Here is a 22,264-nt window from a genome sequence, read left to right as displayed (position 1 = left end):
AAACACAAACGAATTAATTAAATAGGAACAAAGTCAAATTTTCTTTTGTGTGATAATGTGTATTATTTATATACTATTGTTTACATATTTTAATTAAAAGACTGTAAATGGAAAATTTACAAATTTAATGAACTGGTATAGAACTGCAGCTGTGCATATTAAAATCTAAGGAATTATGGCAGAGAATTGTTTACATATTTAGTAAAAAAATGAAATTGGTTACATATTTAATAAACATTGAATAATCATTTTATTAAAATAATAAAACTCAATAAAAACATAACTATTATCTTGTAAATAGTTAATTATTAATTAAACAAAAATAAGGTGTTGCTTATTGCAAAAATATTTTCTTATACTTAAGTAAATAACAGTCTTTTCTGTATCTATTTCAAAAGTCGTAATGCAAATTTAGCTGCTGCTCTTTTAGCAAAAATTTTATTATCACCGAAACCATAAACTGTCTTTCTCTCTCCATTAGCCATGAAGTCAAGTCTCATCATACACACATCACGATCGTCCAATTTAACTGGATCACTAATAATGTAAATTTATAACTAATTAATACAAAAAAATACATATAGACTTGACTTAACAGAAATAAAGTATATTTTTTCAAGCTACTCCGCAGCAAACGTACGCGTAATTGTGAAACGTTATTCTACAATTTAAAGGAAATTTAACGAAACAATGTAACCAACTTACTAAAATTGTGGATGAGTCCTTTGTGTTTCATATAAAAGTCGGACAGCATTTTTAGGAACATTCACTTTGAAAGTGGATATCTCCTGCCACATTACTCTATGGATAAATTCCCATGTGGCATGGAGATTACTGCCACTGTCCAAGAAAATTGCACCTACCATTGCTTCAAATACATCTCCTAAAACCTAAGGAATTTTAAAATTAATCTCCTTTTACATTACAATTACTTTAACTTATTAGAGCATTATCAGTAACCACCACATCTTTAAATTCCTTCTATTTCTTTGAAAATATCAACTTGTAAGTATAGTATAGTGCATTATTTAGTATAATGTAGTTAACTCGACTATATTTTATAAGCCATAATTAAACGAGAAAATAATGAATATTGATGGAATTAAAGAACTATGAGTAGTGAAAACACATTACAAAATATACTAAATTTTTTATGGCTACAAAAAAATATCTGAAAAAAAAGAACACCTCACCTTTGGTACATCGATATGCTCAGACAAATACACACCAGTATCTTTTTCTTCTAAAAGAATCAAAACTTGTTCATCAATAACGAATTCTTTAGATTCTTGATGACTAACGAATGAGTCTATGTATTTAGACAACTGCTGATTGGAAAAAAGGAGGAACTTATGAAGCCCCAACCTGACAGCTATGCCTGCAAACGTAATATTATTCACCAGGGCAGATCTTAAATCTGTTAATTCTCCAGGATTCAGTTTGCCGCAGGTTTCATAAATGTGACAAGTTATTAAGAAATCAAGTATTGCGTCGCCCAAAAACTCCAAACGTTGATAACAATTGGTCACTCTGTTAGGAGTGTAAGATGAATGTGTAAGGGCTTGTAGCAAATATCCTTTATTTCTAAAAGTATATCCTAATCTTTCTTCAATTTTACTTATTGTACCTTTGGTCAAGTGTAAATTGATTAAACGTTCTGTATCCGGACCGCGTAAAAGGGGAGATTGAGGAATGTCGTTGAAAATGTGGGTTATATTTTCTTCCTTTGGGATTATTTCAAACCACTCGAGCATTTTTAAGGCACTTAATAGACCATTAGACTGACAGTATACACCTAAAATTGCTTCCACGCAATCGGCTATAGTTTTATCTGCTACTACGTCAATGTTTAGGAATGGATAAATGAATTCTTTCTGAGATAATTCAGTGTCTCGAGAACCTTCGGCCAAATTATTTAAAATTTTCTCTTCTGTTTCTTTCGTAAGAATACCAGCAACTGCTTCGTTCTTTGTAATTTCCAAATTAGTCAGAAAAGGCAAGTCAATTTTCGAATTACGGTAATTTTCTGCAATAACGTGGGGTGTAATGAAACCCGGTGGTACCCAATCGTAATCCGGTAAAAAATCGGAATTTTTCACATAGCTTTGTAAATTCTTTTTTAATCCGAGATAATATAAATTCTTGTTACTAACCAATTTGCTTTTGAGTTGAGTTGCCTGACCTTCGTTGTATTTAGGGAATCTAACAAAAATATACAATGTTGTAGACAACTTTAGAAAAGAATCACCCAATGTTTCCAATCGTTCAAAATTAACAATTTCGTTACATTTTGCGGTGCATAATGCTTGATAAATGTCTCTTAATTCAGGACCTCTCGAATCCTGTTGTTTAGAAAGTATTTTTATGTCGCAATATACATAGCTATTATCGTAAGTGATTGCGGGCAAAATCGCTGTATTATTACGAGATTGTAAAACATCGTTTGCATTCATTTCTCGCGATACAAAATTATCGTAGTATTGAATTTCGATGAGGGTAACGTCTAGATTCCGATCGATGTCGACAGGTTCGTCCTTTTCAGACCAAGGATATTGCTGATTGAGCATTTTTGAACAGACATCATTCCTAACATTACGTAAGTCTGCTTTCATTGTGGCGAGAATTTCTTGAATTTCATCTTCATCTTGAGTTTTATTTAATTCATCTAGCTGCGGCTGACTTTGTTCATTGTCAATTAACTGATTATCATAGATTTCTAGTGGTTTCCATTTCTCAGCATCGTTTAGTTTCGTCACGCCCACACCTGCTTCTTCAGCTATTTGAGTTCTTAAATCTTCGGCACGAATTAATTGATCAAAACGATGTAAGATACTAGGCAAAAGAGATGCTTGGAGCCAAAGGGGTGAGGGAAACTCCTGCTTAACGCACAATTCTGGACATATATGTTCTTTCATGCCTTCATACTTTTCCTCTCTTTTTCGTTTACCTTTAGAACTTCTAGGTCTTAACAAATTTAGACCGCTGGCAAGTGCCTTTACATGTAATAGAGGCGCTTTACTGTTTAGAATCGTTACGTTATATTTTTCGCTGAAGTAAGATTCAAACGAATCGTAGCTGCCACCAGGAAAAGGAGTTTTAGCGTCCATATCGTAACATATTTCAACCACGATGTAATTCTGAAAGATATTAAGTATATAATAGAATAGTGGATGTTACATTAATAAAAACGAAAAATAAAATTAAATGTATTTTTTTATTAACATTATTTTTCGTCTGCAGATCTAATTATATCAACCATAAGTACTTATCATCATCATAAGGTCCAGTCCAAAGGTTGGACACGGACCTCCACTCTTTCCTAACCTGAGCTAATCTTCAAATTTCCTCAAAACTAGAACATCCCACATACTTAACTATTTGCTAACAATAATCTAATCTAAATCTACCTCTGCTAATCTTAATACTTGTTTCTGCCTCTAGTACGTCTCTGAGTAGCGCCGCGTTCCAAACATATAGCATTAACAATCTTTTTCGAATTCCTAAATTAACCGTTCGAGAGTATACAAGTGACTTCTTTTTATTGTAGGCGACTCGACCCTGCGCTATTCTCTGCTTTATATCCCTACTACTCCTTCCGTTCTAACTTATGTGACTTCCTAGATACCGAACATCCGCCACTTCTAATTTTTTTCTCTCCTATCTTTATATTCGCTCTTTCCCTACTTTTTCTTCCCTTGCATACCAGTATTTTTGTTTTACTTTTATTTATTTTCATACAGTACTGTTTCGTCAATACTGCTTCCATTTTATTTAAAGCTATCTCTAATCCTCCTTGCTAGATGGGGACAGTAATATTCCATAGATAAACTTTCATCATTCTCTTCTGTCTTCATTTCGTCCGTCCCATCTTTCTCACCCGAACCACCACCCACCCATTCCCACGATTCCTGAAAGCAGGCTGAAGAGGGACTTCCGCCCTACCTTCCGGCGTAGTCCGGAGGGACTGCCCGCCCACCAGCATTACTGGCTGGTGGGAATGAAACACCCAAAAGTTTTTTTTGCAGAATCGACCGAGCGGCATGGCCTAGAGGTTTAGACCATTGCTTAGCAGCACTCGGGAGGACGCCGGTTCGATTCCGGGTCCGTCTGCCTTGGTCCAAGTTTTTCTGTGGTTTCCTTGGATCACTTAAGCTATAACTTACCTCGTAGTATGATTTTGTCAACTCAACCATCCGGTTGAAAATCCGCCAAGCAAGAATTAAAATTTTTTTGGTTTAGTGACTTTTTGAACGGGACTTAACGATTGGCAGCCTTGGAACAATTGCGGACCTCTCTAATTATCGTATTTACTATTTACAAGTACGGTTCAATTAGAACCATTCGAGGTGAGACATTTGCAGACCTGACCTCTTACTTATATACAAAATATNTTTTAATTAATTAGTCAATTAATTATTGGTACACTGTTACAATTTCTTATATCCTTTCTTGGCCGGTATTAGGTACAACAATTTTTGGGTTGTGCTGTCGTGTTAAATTTAGACGTTAAATACAACGCACTGAAAATGTTATCTGGTAAGAATGATTAAACGTTTATAGTTAAGCAAAGCACACGGCAACACAACACAAACTATAGAATTTGTCTATTAAATATATTTTGAATGTTTGAAGAACACTACAAAAATTTTATAGTTAGAAAAGCATCATTACCTTATTATAGTGTTTGTACCATGGTGTGACGATTTTTCCTAAATATTTGTCATTATCCACATCAAGTTTTAGAATCTGATCTACAGATGGTTTGCGGGTTGGATCTGCAATTTCTTGATTTTCTGTGATAATATCAAATGCAATAGTAATGTCACTCTTTTTAATTGGAGTGACCAAATAATGGCATTCTTCCGATGATTCGTTGTTATTCAAAATCAAGAAATTTCTGAGAATTTTAAGAACATCATGATAAAGAATGTAGTTGAATAAACGTAATTGCATTATCTGATCGTGATTTAGAGTCACTATTTTCGCATTAGTCAGTATTTCAACCCTTATCTGTCCTCTAGATACATAGATAGGAAATGAACAAAGTTTTGGCAATGGTCGTTTCGTGATAATACCATAACAAAGGTCACTCTCAAATAAATCAAGAATCGTAGATCTGTAAGAATCTTTATAATCTGAGGAAAATGATGGATTTAAGTCTACCACATGAAGGTAAAATTCAGCACAATTGTGGAACGTCAACATTTGAGGAGCCTGAAATTTTTAAATTGTTATGTTTTTATCAAAATTAAACTTTTTTCTCTTGTTATAAATGCAAAAATTTACCTGCTTAAGGTACGGTCTACGTGATGTAGAATTCCCGGCACTTTTATCAACAGGTTCAGGTATATGTTTGAATAAATGTTTGGTGTCCTTTTCCTTAACAGAATTGCCAACTGGCAAGAGAAAATCATCAAGTTCTCCCTTTTTGTGCAACATTACGCAAGCATTGTATGCTGCTGTCCTTTTTGCATCTTTTATAGTACATTCCCAGGTACCCTAAACCATAAAAATGTAATAGATGTTGCAAAAAAGCTAACCTTAATTAAGATAGCTTAATTTAAATTTAAAAGCTATATAAAACAATAACATAATTATACAATAAGTGTGAGTTTTACAATTGTCGTCAATGACGTGTAACATCTAACATGGGTAATGAGCAAAGTAGTAATTTCACCACACAAGATGCAAGGTAATGCGTCCTTCTTTTCAAGACCTAGGTTAGTAGAACAAAAGATTGATAACTGAATTTTCTCTATTTCTGTTTTTTCATGCCTAACTGTAGGCCGCAACGATTGAATAGTGCGCACTTCTTCTTCCCTACTTCTGATTACAGGTTTTCGTCATATGTTACACATTAAAAATGTTATTATATAGTTAATAATTAACCCTATTGAAAGTTGCTTTCTAAATTCGAATACAGAATAAAGAACTTACTTCAATTTGATCTATAATGGGACAAACAATTGGTAGTTCGATTATAACACGACGCTTTTCTTTATTTCTTTCTAAAAACCATTCAGGTTGGAACGTCGTGTACTGATCAGACGCTAAAGTTTGGCAATATTGAGAAAGCTTTGATATGCTATTTAGGCAATTAATTTGAGATGACCCTGGACCATTCACATAATAAGGAGGTAAACAGTCTTCATTATAAACCTTTTGAATATCATCTTCTGATGGACCATCTCGTTCATCATTCCTGCCGATCAAAATCTAAAAAATTAAGTCACATGCAAATCCAATTTAAATTAGGTAAGCAATAATCACCGCCAACTTACATCACAAAGTATTTGTTCAATTCGTTGATAGTTGCTGTATTTAGTTTGAAATTTGACAATTTCGGAATTTTCAACCATCATATAGAAATGACTATTTTTGTGTCTAGCTCTTCCTTTTGATTGAATGTATGATCTGTAGTCTTTTGGTAGATCGAATCTTACAACTAATGAGCAAAGACTTATATCAATTCCCTCTTCCAGAACATTAGTTGAAAAAAGGATGTTAACATCCTTGTTATCAAACTTTTGTATGGCTTTTTTGTTCATTTTAGTGGTATATAAAGGTTCTCGATTAAATATATTTGGATTATTGGAGAAACCAACTGCAAAATCAGCGTCATAATTTTTAAATTCCGGATAGACTTCCCTTGCTTTTTTGAATATGTGATAAAGAATTTTCGCTGTAAACTTTCTCTCTGTAAATATCAGTGCACTAAGTGGAACTTTGGAAATGGCTTGGTAATTTCGTAAAATTTTAAACAGCATAAGAAGTTTTGAAGATGAGTAATGTGATATGATTTCTTCATCATTTAAAGGTTTAAGTTGTCTTTTAATCACATTCCTTATAATATGAAGGTATGTTATACTCCCATTAATTACATCAATTTCAATACTGTCTTCACAATGTCTTTTGATTTTCTCTAAATAAATCATGTAAGACAAAGCAGCTATTAAACCACCGTACGGCCCCAGCATATCTACATGCATTTGTATATCTTTTAACATATTTACATAATCTTTATATGTTTTTTCTACTCCAAGAGGTATGTGTTTGTTGGCTAATTCTGACTGACAATTTTGAATTTTGGGTATCTTTTGCACAATTTTAATACATGTTTCCAATATTTTAAATATCTGATCTTCCAAACATGTTCTTGGATTTTTCCGAAAGGACATAATTTTTTCTTCAGGATTTGTAGAGTACCTTGAAAAAATATTGAATTTTGATTCATTTTGAATTGAAAATTAATGTAAACTTTAATTTAATTGAAAAGTAAAATAATATATCCAGGGTATATTAATTCAGGAAAAAACTAAGTACATTAGTAAATATTCATGCACTTTTGAAATAAGAAAAAATTGACAATTAGCATATCATAAATGAAATAGGTGTAATTAACTTTTCTAAGTATTCTGTATTACAAACAGCTGACATTTTAATAAGTAAAGATAATATATTAATATAAGCATATTTATGTTTAAAACATCTTACCCTATAACAAATTTCAATTCATCAACAGTTGCCACTTTACTTTGAAAAGTTGTTTCTAGTTTTTTAACTTCATTTAAAACCTGATCAGGTTTCACATTTCCATTTAATAAAGTAGCAGTAAGGCCAAGCACACGAGGTTTTTCTATGACATTTTCAAAATGCTTCATCAATTGCCTCATTGGTTCATCATTTACTGCATGGTGGCATTCATCAAATATTAGTAGATTAATGTTGGACAAACCTTAAAAATTGAATTAATCTTTTTACCAAGGCATAATAATAATTTAACATTTTCAACTTTTTACAGTAGCATCACACATTAACTTTCCCTCTTATATATACACATATCACACAAAAAAAAGATAGGTCAGGCAATCTTGTAACATTTTGAATTATTGCAGGGGAGTAAATAATGACAGAAACAACCTCAGCATCTTCACTTATTAGTATCGAATTATGTGTTTCACCTTAGTCTTTTATCACATTCACTTTTTCTCATTAATATTTATGTTAAACTTAATTTAAAAAAAGCCTTTTTTCAAGAATTATGTCTACTTTTTTAATTAAATTTAACACGAATAATTTGTCTCAACAAATATTAGTATCTGCTATCATTTTCTTTGACAATTATGACGAAGTGCTAGCACCCTCCCGTTTTCCAATTATGCATAGTATTAGTTTATTAAATAGCTCAAATATTGCATTTCAAGACCCTTATTACACATATCTAATACAGAAATAATGCACTTACTAAGATATCCAGATGAAACAATATTAACAGCTATTTGTGCGGTCATAACCAGGATTTGATTAGAATTTATTTCCATGTCCCATGCAGTTTTTGACCAAGAATCAATATTCATATCACCCGAATAAGAACCAATTTTAAAAGCAGTGTGCCTTTGTAAAGTTTTTGAATGCTGATCAACTAATGCTACTGTGCTTACCAAAAACAAAGTTACTTTCCCTCCATCCTTGACAGGTCTAAAATGGCACGATTAAAATAAAAAATTATAACTTTAATATCACGTTACATTTCGAGATCTTGTGAGAGACGTTTTATTAACAACACTGCTATAAATGTTTTGCCTGAACCAGTAGGCAGAAATAAAATTGTATTCTGCTTGAGGGCTATTTTCATCAACTGAAGTTGGTAGTTTCTTGGTTGAAAATCAGTTTCCACAACAGATTCATCCATTTTAAGCTAAAACTTAAAATAAAAAAAAACATTTATTTATTTATTTTATCTGCACAGAATAGGGTTGCCAGAATTATCCCAGACTGTGCAGATATGCCCCAGGTCTCTGAAGGTTCACAAACATCATGAAAATTCAAAACTCTATCTAATATTAATGAATATTCAAAAAAACACAAATACTTGATATGAAAAACTTTGCTATCCTGTCCTGTCTGAAACTTAAAAGGACAGAATTCCAAAGGAATTTAGTTTGTCTTGTTGAAAATTCATGGTAATTTTAATGGACACTTAGAGCATGAACCAGAGCCACAACAATTGGTAAATATAATTCAAGAAGTTAATTACAAATCAAACTGAAACAAAGTATACATTAGTTACTTACATATGTAAATTTTTATTACAGTTTATTGTTAATGTTTAATATTTGTTATAATGAAATAGTGCAACATTATTATATAAACAGTAAATAAAGCTACAGCTATTCGAAAGTAAAGTTCTTTTAGNCACTACTATTTTGACAGGAGGAGTTAACACCGCATGGCTGTAGTTTTGACGTTACAGAAACTAGTCTATGAAAGTGGCCATATAGGAGTTTACAAGTTTACATATATGTTTAGGAGGCACTCCATAACTGATAAAATATGACGTATAACGTTTACGTAAACATAACCTATATAATCAGTACTTACCAAGACAATTTTTTTATTTGAATAGTTTACTATTATATTAAAAATTAATATAATAAGCTCAGCATTAACATGGAACTTGAATTTACAGAACTTGACGTGCTTCATGAACTTTTAGATGAAACTAAGCTAAATGAAATGATAAGAGAATCAGTTGAGATAAATAAATTAGGGGCCTTATTAAAATTGAAAAGCTATTTTATCATGAAAGGTAAACATCAAAAACTTACTTTCAATTTTGAACAAATAATAGAAATTGCAATGATTAATGCTAATTCAGAAATAGTACAAAATGCCTTGTTGGTGTATTCAGGTGAACAGCAGTTTCAGAAATTATTCTGTTATTTAAGAGATAATATTAAGTCATTAACATCAAAAAAGAACTGGGATTTTTTTGTAACAGTTTTTAATGTGGGTCTTTGCTTAAGTAAGAGCATAAATAATAAAAACATTAAAAATGTCGTTGCAAAGAGTGCTACAGACATTTTTACTTATGTGCTTGAAAATATTGCCATAAAGACTTGTCTCTTAAAAGAAATGTTTGTAAACCTTGCAACATTTACAGGAGAAAATGATATAACATTGTTTTTACTATGGAACATTATATTAAAAAAAAATGATATAGAAGCACTTTCTGCCTTAGCAGAATTTTTTTGTGATAACAAAAAAGACTTGCTGGTAAGTTTAATTAATTACGAAGAGTTTTTCATTCTTTTTGAAAAAATTCTTTACTCAGGTAGTGAATTTGATAGAAAGCATATACTGTATTTTTGGCAAAAGGTGTGCGATGTAATTTTTCAAGGAAAAGATTGTAACTGCTCATATATTTCATTTGATACAAATAATAAAGAAGCAATCTTTGAAGCTTGGAAATATTTCTTCAGTTTAAGTGAGATTTCAAAAGAAAAACAAATTCATCTTTTGGAACCTGCACTGCCATTGCTTAGTAAAATCAGCATTCTACATCCTCTTTGGCTTGGTTACATTTCTAACAGTTTTCTGGTACATTCTCATAAAATAATATCTTACCAAACATTACATTATTTATTTGAAAACAAATTATGCGACAACGTTAATGTTTTTCAAAGAATAGTCAAGAATATTTTACTCGTTTTAAACGATACAGAGTATTCCACTTACACTTTAAAGTCATTTGCATTGCTTGAGCAATTTTTAGTTGCATCAGCTGATAATTTATTTAGAATATTTTTGAAAAATCTTTTTGAAATGAACTGTGCTCCAGTACCATTTTATTTTATGTGCAAAACTATTTTACATTGTAATAAGGCCCTAGAAAAAACAGAAATAGAAAAGTTAATTACAACCACGGAACAATTACCAAACACATTTATTCGGTATGAATGTATTTTTTTAATTGAAAAATATTTTAATAAGTACCTATGTGAGAATGAAAATGTTACTTTGGAGCACACAATAAATATCTTAAAACTATCAGGGGCATTATGCAATTCTGAGCAAATACAAGCACAGATTTATAGAAGGTTTGTCAGTCATAAAGAATATTTTATACGTCATATACATTCCAAAAATGATTTCAAAATCATAAATGTATTTAAAAATAGCAAGGATATAAAAAGTTACATTGAAAGCAGGTTTCAAGATCCAGTATCTGAAAATAAATTACCCTTTTCAGTTGCTGTTCATATGATGCACTATTTTCCATGTTTTATTAACATGCCTATTCTCTCAAATTACTTAAACTTTGCTCTTGAAAATAACGTTACAACTCATGATATTACTATATTATTAAGCGTCATTGCGAGCACACCTGTGTTATCCACTAATGCGAATTCAAAACTTGGAATTGATTTGTCTCTTAAGTGTTCTTATATTCTATTAAATGAGACTAATGTTCAAAGTAACAGAATATCTCTAGCATTTGAAATTTTACTTCAATATTACAATGTAAATGCTGTCTCTACAGAAGAAGTCGGATTAATTATTGAAAGGTGGATCAATATTTTTAAAAGTGATGTTAAGACTAACGGTAATGTTTACTTATGTTTTTTAAATCTCTACCAAAAAGAAAAGATAGCAAAAAGAGGCGATGATGTACATGAATTCTGCAACTTTTGCACCAGTTTCCTTGAAATTTTACCTTATTCAAGTTATCCAGACTTATTTTCATACATAAAAATATTGTTTGAAAAAGGAGAAAAAAATTATCAAGTAATTTTTAAATTGGTGGAACATTATATAAAACGAATTTTGGAAATTAACAAACCGCATATTTTTGAAAAGGCATTGGAAACGCTTTTAGATAGCCTTATATTAAACAATAAAATTCTGCTATCGCAAGAGTTTTTTGTTAAAAATTGTTCGTACGTTTTAAATGAGTTAATGAAAGAATGTAAAAAAGTAATAGAAGTACCTGTAAGTATCTCAAAAATTCTCTTAAAACTCTCTCAACAAAATTCCAATGAATTGCTAAATTTTTCACATGTTATTATGGAGCTGTTATTGTATGGAGATTTATTAAGGAAAGACCAAGTGTAAGTATAAATAACTCATTTACCTCTTTGAATAAGTTTACTTTGATTATAGAGCAGAATTTAAAATTTACTACAACTCTAAAAACAAGCAAAAACAGAATGTGTAAGTTCTTTTATCAGAAGTAAACTATAGTTTTTACATGATATTAATTGTAGCTTTGTATGCCAGAGGAATTTGGTACGAATTAATGCAGTAAACATTCTTCAGAACGCATTAGGTGATCAAAACAGTAGAAGCACTTTTGCAGATACATTGGCTTTAGTGTTACTGGATGAATATATTTTGTATTTTAAAAAACGTTATTTTAAAAATTCCCAGGTTTATTACGTTACACATGTTTTTTCGTGTACACTTTTATTATTATATAATTTTAGATTCATTTAAGAAAACAACGAATTTTGCAAGCCCTTTTAATTTTATTACCCTACATAGCTTTTGAAAAATTGCATTTAATAGATACTCTAATGGAAAGTTTGTGTTTAGAAAGCAATCAGACAAGCGTCAAGCTTTTAATTCAGTGGATTCTGATCGAGGGGATGAGTGAGTGTTATATAGATATAATTTCAAATAAAGTAAATGGGGCAAGTAAAACTCAACCCTCAACGATAACAAGTTTTGTGTTCATCTTATATTCCTTGGCTTGCAAAATAAATAAAGAACACGTGTGGGGTAAAATTATGAAGGAAATACTCCCCTGGACCATGGGAGCACATTTTAATCTTCGATTGTATGCACAGGTATCATTAGATAATTAACACTTTGATAAATCTACGATACTTTTTTACAATTCCTACTTACGATTAGGTTATTATCATTTATTAAAATGAATATGGGTAAATAAAATTTTACTTTTTAAACTATTTGTTACGAATTGTTTTAATCAGTTAACATGTTTCAGGTCGCCTTTGTGAAATCCTTTGAAAAAATAAAAAAATTGAGATACGCCTCTTTAGAACAGAGATTCATTTGTGCTTATGAATCAATAAATCAGTTAATTCCACAAATAAATAAACCTTTTGATCCATTAGAACTATATTTTCTGGAGTCGTTTTCTACGACTGATCATTATACATTGGAAAATATTTATATAACGATACCAAGAATAGCTCAAGTCACAGAAATGGAATTTTTATCGATTTCGACTAATGATTTTCTGCCAAGTGAATTATTACCAATTCAAAACGATAAAAAAATTATTATTGATTTTCCCAATAATGAAAACGACGAAAATGCTGATGCAAATAGTGTAACAAGCGCTTTTCCATATATAATACAACAAAAAATAACTCCTCCATGGAGAGAAGAGGTCCGACCAAACACCGGAGATCTCATTCTTATAGCGAGCTTAGTTGAAAAAGTGCCGAATTTGGGAGGATTGTGTAGAACTTGCGAAATTTTCGGTGTAAAAAGTTTAGCGATAAGAAGTAGTTGTTTAAAAAATAAGAATGAATTTTTAAGTCTAAGTATGTCTTCCGAAAATTGGGTTGATATTATTGAGGTGAAGGTAGAAAAATTATATCAATATTTACTCTCACTTAAAAATAGTGGATTAGCTATAATTGGAGCTGAACAAACATCAAAAAGTGTTAAATTGGGTGATTTTCGTTTTCCTAAAAAGTGTGCATTACTTTTGGGGTAGGTATTAGGTAATAAATTCCTAATTTTTTTTTTTTAAATTAAAGCAGATGTACACATACAAATCTGTTTTTATATAATTTTATACTCGAATAATTTATACAAAACAGATCGTTAAAAATAGTCAGCATAATTAAAACTGAAATCTATTTTGTAAAGAGTTAAAAATTTTGCGTAAAAACAGAACTACATGTGTGTCAACTTTTCTTTTTTTTTGTTTTTAGGAATGAGAAACACGGAATTCCAGCAGATTTACTACATTTACTAGATATCTGTTTAGAAATTCCCCAAGTAGGTGTAATACGATCATTAAATGTACATGTTGCAGCTAGTATAATAGTTTGGGAATACACAAAACAGCACATATTATCAAACTAGAAAAATATACAGTACCATAGGAAACTTTTATAATATTCTTTTTCAACCAATAAAATATTTCAATAATTTGTTGTTATGTGAATATGTATTTATTAATTCATTTTTCACTCACCTTGTATGTATTTTTTCTTTATATGTAATACTTCCTTACACTTTCTGGTTTAATTCATTTTATTACTAATGAGAACGTGCAATGTCCGAGAAAAAGTTCAAAATATCATCTATAGTGAATTCTAGAGCTATCATAGAACCAGGATAACACTGTTGTATTAAATCTTCAAGCATTTTGTATTGTCTTATAAATTCCTCTTGCATTGCTCTCCAAACAACTTGAACAAGGCCTTCTTCTGATAAATGTTTTTCCACTTTTTTGTATAGAGATTCTAAACCTTTTTTTACCTAATAAGTAAAAACGATTAAAAATTAATAAAAGTATTAATAAAGTAATAATTAAACGAACAAATAATCAAGAACCTAAAAAATTGGTTAAACGAAACTATCACTAATTCTAACATTGCTTAATGATCTCATGACTCAGTTCAAATTGTCCTGATCAGGAAACGAATGCACACGCACTTTCGAGATTAATTGTTTAATACATTATTATATAAACAGTAAATAAAAGCTACAGCTATTCGAAAGTAAAGTTCTTTTAGGTAAAATAAAGTGACATAATTGTTCGTAGATAATTGTAAGACAACAGGTAGTACAAGAGATAAATTCTACTACTAATAAACTAAAATTAGTAAGTTTTATTTACACTTACAGTGCTTCCTGGATACTGGCTAATTACTTTCCTTAGTTCTTGTTTACTGAAAGCTAGTTGGTAACTGATTTCTGATGCTTTTACCCCACTAGCAACTTTAGCTTGAACTCCTTCAAAAAATATCTGTAAAACCATTGATTAGAAACAATTAAAGCTAATAAGTCATTTTACAAATATTAAAAATTATTTTTCGAAGTAAAGTATTAATCTGTAACAACTACACTTACGTTCAATTTTTCAAGTGGGCGTCCGAAATAATGAGTAACATATGCTGCCAAAGCTTCATTATATTTCTGTTTCGCTTCTTTTCTTTGATTATCTAATACTGATATTTTTAATTGAGATAGTAATGAATACAGATAATGGTAATTTTCTGCAAAAAAATTAAAATTATGACTTGAGAAAAAGAAAACCCGTGGAGATTAAAATAACAACAAAATGCTTATTATTATCACGCTATTAAGAAAGTAGATTTTAAAAGTACAAATTATTGCATTAAAACAGCTTTTTATTGTTTACGTTCTAAAGTTATCGCTCGGGCACCCGTTAGTTAAAAAAATTGATTAAAAACAATGAGAAGTTGGTAATTTGTGAGATTGCTTTTCACAAATATAAAGAACACGTCGCCCATACCAATATAATTAATAAAAATTACCCATTTTGATAACTTGAGGTGGTGTTTTATGATGTTCGTTGGCGTGTACATTTATAAACTCAATCATTGTATCCACCAGTCGTATGTACCATTTTTCCAAGTCTATTCTGCGGTCACTTTTAAGTAACACATCTGCAAGTTTAGCAAACTCTTCTAGGTTGAGAACGTACGGAAGAATGCCACATTTGGACTTTCTTGCAATTTTACAATCTTTGATAGAATCTATTTGAAGTTGCATGAAACGGTCCAAAGTTCTTTTCATGTGAATCAAAACAGAAGCCAATGTGTTACTCAAGAAAGAACTTTGAGCTGACATTACGTGTTGATTAAGATGAACTAGCACATACATGCAATGGCTAGAAAATAAATGATTTAATTTTTTTACTGGACATCATTTCAATGAAATTTGCAGAAGTTAAACAATAGCAAAATTCACCTACAATGGATCATATTTTTCAATGTAGCCAATAAAACTGAGAAGCTCTTCTTCAAGACAAGAAAATAGGCTTGTCATCATGTTTCTAACTTCTTCATGAACTTGCTTTTCAGCTTTTTTACTTGGCAATACATTTACTTCAGCTCCCATTCCATCTAAAGTTGTTTGAGTATTTTTGGATGTTGGACTAAGTATATCTAACTAAAAAACAGAATAATCATAGACAGAAATTTGAATTTTCCTTAACTAAACTGACTATGAAACTATAGATTATATATTTTTATTTTTACTAATATGAAAAATTCAATTGTCTCAATTGCTGCTTGATTGTGGGGAGTGAGAGTAATATTTAATACTAAATTTTTGGTCATTAAATACTCGTATCTTGCATTTCTCTATTTATGGGGTATGTACCAGTGAATTGGTGGATAGTAATAGAAATAATACAATTTTAATTTCTTTTCTTGCTAATTTATATATCTTGCTGTCTTCTTTCAAGACTAGAGTAACATTTTTAAATTGTTTTCTAATTTTAAATAACTATATTAAAAATATAGCGTTCGTTGGATTTCCTCAACTGTTGCTAGAAACTTAATATATTTATGCTGTATCTTTGTTAGTGCCAAAGATTTTTGGTGGTTGTTACCCAAATAATAACATGGGTCAACGAATTTTGCAGGACTTATATCTTACAAGATACTTTGCCTCTTTCAAATGCTATCTGATTGGCATAAGATGCAATAGTAAGTAACTGTATCCTGTTAGATACAACGACCAATTAATAAGGGTTAATGTCAGACTGTAATTCAGTAGAGTCCTAAGGCGTTCTTATTATTTTTATTAATCAGCATAAATTATAAAACCGGAATACTTATATTTTTGATGTCATCAATGTAAATTACAATGAGTAGTGTACCCAGGCGAGAACCTTACGGAATTACAGCTCTAACACCATAACTGCTTAACTTCAAATGCTTTGGCAATGTCAATATATACAATCTTAATTTGTTTCATATCATTTAGGGCATTTACAAAATGTTTATATTGTATAGTTAAATTTGTAATTTTGCTTTAATTATTACTTGTTCAATTTATGACCTCTAATTTAAAATTACCTGGAAAAATGTGACACAAAATTGCTGTTCCTGTAAACAAACCGGTTCTAGCTGTGTTAATACTTGCTCTATAATTATTTCATATCTCTGACGATCATCAGAAATTACTTCTAAGGTCCACTGTTCTCTATCCAGGCCGAGAAGGGCTAAATTACGAGTGGGAGTTGAAACTTGTCCTAAGGCTGATAAACAGATTTATCTACTGACTAATTTGATTACAGTAAAATAGAGACGTACGAGCAATTTTTTCTTTAGCTGCTTCAAATAAATTGTGAACATCTCTATCATAAAGTTTTCCTAACGAATCTGTGTATACTTTTTTAAGAGCTTCAGAAGCTTTACGATCCATTATCTAAAAAAAGTATTTTGATGTTAATAGACAGGGTGTTCAACCAGGGAGTAAAATATAATAATACTTTTATCCAATGCATTAATTCTGTGTAGGGTATCAATTCTTTATGAACCATACTGTGTTGAGGTAAAACTAGACCTTCAGTGTTTCGATCTGACTCCCCCTTATGGTTGCCATAATGAATGAATAAATTGTTTAGTTGTCTACATATAGCTCTTGAAAACTTGTCTTTATATTTTTCAAACTTTTTTCTTTGCTCCTGCACTGCTGACATTCTCAACAAAGCAGGGTCCAACTGACAATTCATTGCATCTCTTAGAGCATTTCCTGCTTCAATGGCTTGCTTCAAACCTTGTGTGTTAGTTAGATCTGCATCATCTAGAATGTCTTGAAATTTTCGGGGTAAATCAAGTTGTTTCTAAAACATAAAGTAATAATAATTACTCCTACAATGTTTTCATGAAATTCATTTCTGCTCACAATAATTATTTCTAGTTCTTTCAGTAACAGTATATTATTTTTGTTGACTGTACTGATCATGGAATTCTTCTTCTCCATTTTTTCCATAGTTTCTTTCACATGACAAAGAATTTCATCATACTCGTCTAACCTTTGCTCGATCTTATCAGCTTCATCAACTGCACTTTCTAATAGATTCATTAATGATTCAACCTTGGCTTCTGAAGCAAGAAGATACTGTACATTTTCTCCATCAAGAAGAGACAAATCTCTAGCTAGAACTTCCATAAATGCCTCTGCATTACTTATGGCAAATTCACAATTTGCCATAAGACTGGAATTTTGATAAACTAGATAATATTAATGTAATTTTTAAAATATGACTGAATTAAATACCTGCTTAAATCTTCTTGTTCTTTATCAGTAATTGCTTTAAAATCTTCTGTAATATCATTTTCCAATGTTAAAATGGGTGATGAGATAAACTTATTTTCAGGGGTCAAAACATCTTCCCTAATCCATGTTTCTGGTACATTTTTAAAAACTGGTTTCTCTTTTAGAAAATACTTGGAACTTTGCCTCCACAATGTTATTATGAATAGTTGTCTTTCTTGGGCAGATGATGCTACCCATCTGTACAGTTTATCTAAATGTAAATCAAACTCTAAATTATCGGCTAGAACATTTTTTCCATCTACTGATTTAAGCTCTACTAAATTCCATGACCTTTTCCTTTTATACGTTTTCTCTGACTGTTTAATTTGAATAAGTGAAATTGTTAGGGGTGGCTTAGTGTTGCTAACTATACATAAAAAGGAAGCCTTTTTCTTCTTGTATAATTTCTCAACATGACAGGCTGCTAACAACCGTTCTTCGTTCGGTTGAAATACTTCTTGTTGTAAAGTATGGCGAATTGTAGTCATTTTTTAAATATTCTATAAATTCTTTTCTACAGTTCTTAACAAATTGTATATGTTGGGTTAAGTATTGAAATGAATTTAATCTATGATCTTGTTTGTCATATCATTCTATATTTCATATCTATGTTGAAGATTGATGAACGCCCATGCCCATATTTTGAACGCCTTCAATAAATTGTACCAGTGGATTGTCATTGGACAGTTGAGTAATGACTCTATGGAAATGACAGTTAACTATTAATTCAAATTTTCCTGAATTAAAAATTCACAACACTTCACAAAAGTTAACACTTTGTTAAACATGATAAGTGATGTTTGTATTCCAAATCGTCTCAATATCATTGAAGAAGATGACCCTTTAGGAAAAAGAACAATTAAGGCCAGAAAATTGATTTTTCATTCTTACAAAGCATCTCTAGAATTGTAAACTTCTACTATATTTATTTCGCTTCTAAATAAACAATTAATTTTTTATTTAAGGTTAAACAATCAGAATTCTTTGTATCTTTTAAAAAACAAATTGAATTATTTCAACCATAATGTATCTAATAAGAAAATGCAAGCATACAAACGGTTCTTTGAACAATCTATCAATTTTGGAAATGGTTACACATTTGTAGGGACTAATAAAAGTACTCATTTTGATGACCTTATAAAACCACATAATTGCCTCAAAATAGGTACTTCTTGTGGATCATTAGAAATAAACACTAAGGAATGTTTCGATCATTTCATTTCATTATTTTTTGGGAACACTTCAATAAAAATTACCACAGAATTTCCTAGAATGAGGAAAGTTCCTAGTTTTCCAAATTATTTGAAACCAAGAATTACAGATAACGAAATGGACAAAACTAAGGGCACTAGAATGTTTAGTAATCCTAAGAATGATTTCATGACAGCTCGAGAAGTTAATGTTCAAAACAACAAAGACAATCAAATGAAAGAATCATTTACTGCCCAAAAAAGAAAATTGGGACCACGTAGGGGGTTTAGTACTAAATTCGTATCACCACTGCTTGCAAACATGGAAAATGAAAAAAGTTCTCAAAATAGTGAATTGAGGGGTAGCTCTCAAAATGAGGAAGTTGACGAGAGATTAAAAAATATTGAACCACGCATGGTGGAATTAATACGGTCTGAAATAATGGACATCCAACAAAAATTAACTTGGGATGATATAGCTGGACTGCATTCAGCAAAAAGAGCAGTACAGGAGGCTGTTGTGTGGCCTTTGCTTCGCCCAGATATTTTCAAAGGATTAAGAAGACCCCCAAAGGGTATATTACTTTTTGGTCCTCCAGGAACTGGAAAAACACTTATTGGTACTTATTTTGTACAAGGATTTTCCTTTTTATCGATTTAATTTTAAGTTTTCATTTAAGGTAAATGTATTGCGTCTCAAAGCAAATCCACGTTTTTTAGCATAAGTGCATCTTCCATTACTTCCAAATGGATTGGAGATGGAGAAAAAATGGTTAGAGCTTTGTTTGCAGTTGCGCGATGTCATCAACCAGCGGTGTGTGTCCTTTTTTCTGTGATTTTAGATTTCCTGCATTTTAGATGTTACAGGTAATCTTTATAGACGAAGTTGATTCGCTGTTGTCTCAACGTAATGAAACTGAACATGAAAGTAGTCGGAGGATTAAGACTGAGTTTCTGGTTCAATTGGATGGAGCCACAACTGAAAGCGAGGATCGTATTTTGGTGGTCGGTGCCACAAACAGACCCCAGGAACTTGACGAAGCGGCCAGACGGAGATTTACCAAAAGACTTTACATTCCCCTTCCAGATTATGAGGTGAGTAACAGCAAAGTTTTAGCTTCAGATGTTTTTCTTTGTTACTGGTTTTTAATAACATATTTTCGATATCACTTCACTATTCTTTAATGTGTGACTGTATTTTGTTTGTAATCAGGAACATTTTGAATAATGATTGTATTTGTTTTCAGGCGCGACTTGATTTGTTACAAAGATTATTGTCAAAAGAACGAAATATAATGAATGGAAATGATTTCGATGAAATTGCTAGGAAATCTGAAGGATTTTCGGGAGCCGATTTACGTAACTTATGTTCTGAGGCTGCCTTAGAACCAATACGATCCGTAGATTGCCGTAAACTCGATCAAATTGATATTACTGAAGTATGGTTTCAATTTTTCTTTTCAAGTTGTAAAATTTCATTGACATATATGTTGTGTAGGTTCGACCTGTAGCTGTTGACGATTTCTTTAAATCGTTTACTGTTGTAAGAGCAAGTGTTTCTTCGAAGGATTTGGATCAGTACATCGAATGGGATAAAACTTACGGTTCTGGTTCTGGAAACCCTTAACGTAATAGTTTTTTGATACATAATTGATTGTTAATGTTGTATTATCGCTTTCTATTGCACCACTTTTGTAAAAAAATTAATAAAACACTTTTCACATTTTGATTATTTAATTTCTCTATGCCTATTTACGTTTTCAATACATCAAAAGAAAAAGTGAAACTGATCTTGAATACCTCCCACTATTTTACTTTCTAACAAGACATTATCTAATTTTGCAAAAGTGAAAGCGTCTTTTGCAAAATCCCCACTTTTATTTTAATTTGACCGACCTAACTAATAGTTTAATACCAGTTAAAATATCATATCATTATAAATATTATCAGCGAACTTTATTACCTACATAAGTGCCTGTTGGTCCGCGAGGGAAAGTTGATAGTTCCCCTTACCGGATTACTGCTAACCGGTTTTCCCCTATCCGCCACCTGGGGACGCGCCCGATGGGGGTTACAGGCTCCCCACACGGGAAAAAATTGTGCTATTGTAATTCTGGTTTCCCAGATTACGTTGATGTAACTATAGTTGCCTACTTTAACGTATATTTTTGTACAAATTAAAATGGTAAATGCTCAAAAGGATACGCTTGGGTATAAAAAGGACATCTGGGGATATTAAATTGTTATTTCACACTCTTATTGCGAAAGATGATGATACTGCTAATTATTCCGTACATATACTTGGTGGCTCTGAAACATTCTAAAAGTATGAATAATACTAAATAAAGCAGATATGCAGAAGTGTCAATCTTAGCGCTAATCTTCTCACTAGCACTAGCACATACGTACACCAAAATTCGCCCGTTCCTTCACTATCGCCTACCCGAAAAGGAAACCAAAGATAAAAAATGACGAAGCCGTTAACTCTTGCTTAACCATATAGGATAATGAAAACTCAGAGGTGAAAAACTGTTGGATTAGTTCATAATTGTTTTATGGAAAAAAGTATTTTCAATAAAACAGTTATTGTGAACCAACCCAAGAGTTTTTCTCATCTGAGTCTTCATCATAGGTTACCAATATCAATTTATGGCGAAAATTAGATGAGAAAAACTCTTGAACTACTTTACAAATGTTTTATGAAAAAAAGTCTTTTCCATAAAACAACTATTGTGAACTAATCCAAGAGTTTTCTCATCTGAATTTTCATCATAAGTCAATATGATATTGGTCTTATATTAATTTATGGTGAAAAATAGGATGAGAGGAATTCTTGGATTAGTTCTCAGTTGTTTAATGGAAAAAAGTATTTTCAATAAAACAACTATTTTGAACTAATCCAAGGGGTTTCTCATCTGAGTTTTCATCATAAGTCAATATGATGTTGATCT

At 31.2% G+C, this 22,264-nt stretch overlaps 4 protein-coding genes across 6 annotated transcripts; 2 read left to right on the top strand and 2 right to left on the bottom strand.

The window, feature by feature from the left end:
- Positions 1–53: 53 nt before the first annotated feature.
- On the bottom strand, positions 54–9,051 carry LOC108741182 (endoribonuclease Dicer). The gene is made up of 11 exons (XM_018475869.2): positions 8,873–9,051; positions 8,529–8,704; positions 8,246–8,478; positions 7,495–7,735; positions 6,282–7,206; positions 5,938–6,216; positions 5,287–5,499; positions 4,672–5,214; positions 1,194–3,137; positions 706–890; positions 54–537 (listed from the first exon to the last, which is right to left on the bottom strand). The coding sequence occupies exons 2-11, from the start codon at positions 8,690–8,692 to the stop codon at positions 387–389; spliced, it is 4,878 nt and encodes a 1,625-aa protein (XP_018331371.1). The 5' UTR covers positions 8,693–8,704; positions 8,873–9,051; the 3' UTR covers positions 54–386.
- Positions 9,052–9,334: 283 nt separating this feature from the next.
- Positions 9,335–13,999, top strand: LOC108741184. 2 transcript variants are annotated; one of them, XM_025976877.1, is made up of 6 exons: positions 9,336–11,891; positions 11,944–11,994; positions 12,048–12,210; positions 12,267–12,629; positions 12,791–13,527; positions 13,752–13,999. In XM_025976877.1, exons 1-6 carry the CDS (start codon positions 9,451–9,453, stop codon positions 13,903–13,905), a joined length of 3,909 nt encoding a protein of 1,302 aa, XP_025832662.1. In that variant the 5' UTR covers positions 9,336–9,450; the 3' UTR covers positions 13,906–13,999. The 2 variants fall into 2 exon arrangements, with proteins under 2 accessions (XP_018331374.2, XP_025832662.1); XM_018475872.2 differs by lacking the exon at positions 13,752–13,999 and having other exon boundaries at positions 9,335–11,891; positions 12,267–12,725; positions 12,791–12,883.
- On the bottom strand, positions 10,525–18,708 carry LOC108741183 (exocyst complex component 1). Of its 2 annotated transcripts, none has more exons than XM_018475870.2 (11): positions 18,085–18,708; positions 17,710–18,022; positions 17,294–17,647; positions 17,115–17,229; positions 16,878–17,059; positions 15,767–15,963; positions 15,327–15,682; positions 14,899–15,044; positions 14,672–14,794; positions 14,018–14,304; positions 10,525–10,668 (listed from the first exon to the last, which is right to left on the bottom strand). In XM_018475870.2, the coding sequence occupies exons 1-10, from the start codon at positions 18,609–18,611 to the stop codon at positions 14,083–14,085; spliced, it is 2,535 nt and encodes an 844-aa protein (XP_018331372.1). In that variant the 5' UTR covers positions 18,612–18,708; the 3' UTR covers positions 10,525–10,668; positions 14,018–14,082. The 2 variants fall into 2 exon arrangements, with proteins under 2 accessions (XP_018331372.1, XP_018331373.1); XM_018475871.2 differs by lacking the exon at positions 10,525–10,668 and adding an exon at positions 10,985–11,008.
- A 95-nt stretch (positions 18,709–18,803) lies between these two features.
- Positions 18,804–21,042, top strand: LOC108741185 (fidgetin-like protein 1). Its single transcript, XM_018475874.2, has 6 exons — positions 18,804–19,031; positions 19,089–19,933; positions 19,994–20,127; positions 20,181–20,408; positions 20,561–20,752; positions 20,812–21,042. Exons 1-6 carry the CDS (start codon positions 18,910–18,912, stop codon positions 20,938–20,940), a joined length of 1,650 nt encoding a protein of 549 aa, XP_018331376.1. The 5' UTR covers positions 18,804–18,909; the 3' UTR covers positions 20,941–21,042.
- The last annotated feature ends 1,222 nt before the right edge of the window (positions 21,043–22,264 follow it).

This window comes from Agrilus planipennis, unplaced genomic scaffold, assembly GCF_000699045.2.
Source record: "Agrilus planipennis isolate EAB-ADULT unplaced genomic scaffold, Apla_2.0 scaffold256, whole genome shotgun sequence".
NCBI lineage: Eukaryota > Metazoa > Arthropoda > Insecta > Coleoptera > Buprestidae > Agrilus > Agrilus planipennis.
Note: the sequence above shows the minus strand (reverse complement) of the source record. Positions and strands in the feature narration are given on the sequence as shown.

Bases quoted from the DNA above. Each gene is read 5' to 3' on its own strand.
- LOC108741182 (XM_018475869.2), bottom strand. From the start codon at position 8,692: ATGGATGAATCTGTTGTGGAAACTGATTTTCAACCAAGAAACTACCAA. The intron at 7,736-8,245 runs GTAAGTGCATTA...TCAATTTTTAAG, and splicing joins TGTTTCATCTGGATATCTTA to GTTTGTCCAACATTAATCTA. The intron at 5,500-5,937 runs GTAAGTTCTTTA...TTTATGGTTTAG, and splicing joins CCATTATAGATCAAATTGAA to GGTACCTGGGAATGTACTAT.
- LOC108741183 (XM_018475870.2), bottom strand. From the start codon at position 18,611: ATGACTACAATTCGCCATACTTTACAACAAGAAGTATTTCAACCGAAC. The intron at 17,648-17,709 runs GTGAGCAGAAAT...TTTATGTTTTAG, and splicing joins AAGAACTAGAAATAATTATT to AAACAACTTGATTTACCCCG. The intron at 17,060-17,114 runs GTACGTCTCTAT...TCTGTTTATCAG, and splicing joins AGCTAAAGAAAAAATTGCTC to CCTTAGGACAAGTTTCAACT.
- LOC108741184 (XM_025976877.1), top strand. From the start codon at position 9,451: ATGGAACTTGAATTTACAGAACTTGACGTGCTTCATGAACTTTTAGAT. The intron at 11,995-12,047 runs GTAAGTTCTTTT...TATTAATTGTAG, and splicing joins AACAAGCAAAAACAGAATGT to CTTTGTATGCCAGAGGAATT. The intron at 12,630-12,790 runs GTATCATTAGAT...AACATGTTTCAG, and splicing joins ATCTTCGATTGTATGCACAG to GTCGCCTTTGTGAAATCCTT.
- LOC108741185 (XM_018475874.2), top strand. From the start codon at position 18,910: ATGATAAGTGATGTTTGTATTCCAAATCGTCTCAATATCATTGAAGAA. The intron at 19,934-19,993 runs GTACTTATTTTG...TTTTCATTTAAG, and splicing joins AACTGGAAAAACACTTATTG to GTAAATGTATTGCGTCTCAA. The intron at 20,128-20,180 runs GTGTGTGTCCTT...TAGATGTTACAG, and splicing joins CGCGATGTCATCAACCAGCG to GTAATCTTTATAGACGAAGT.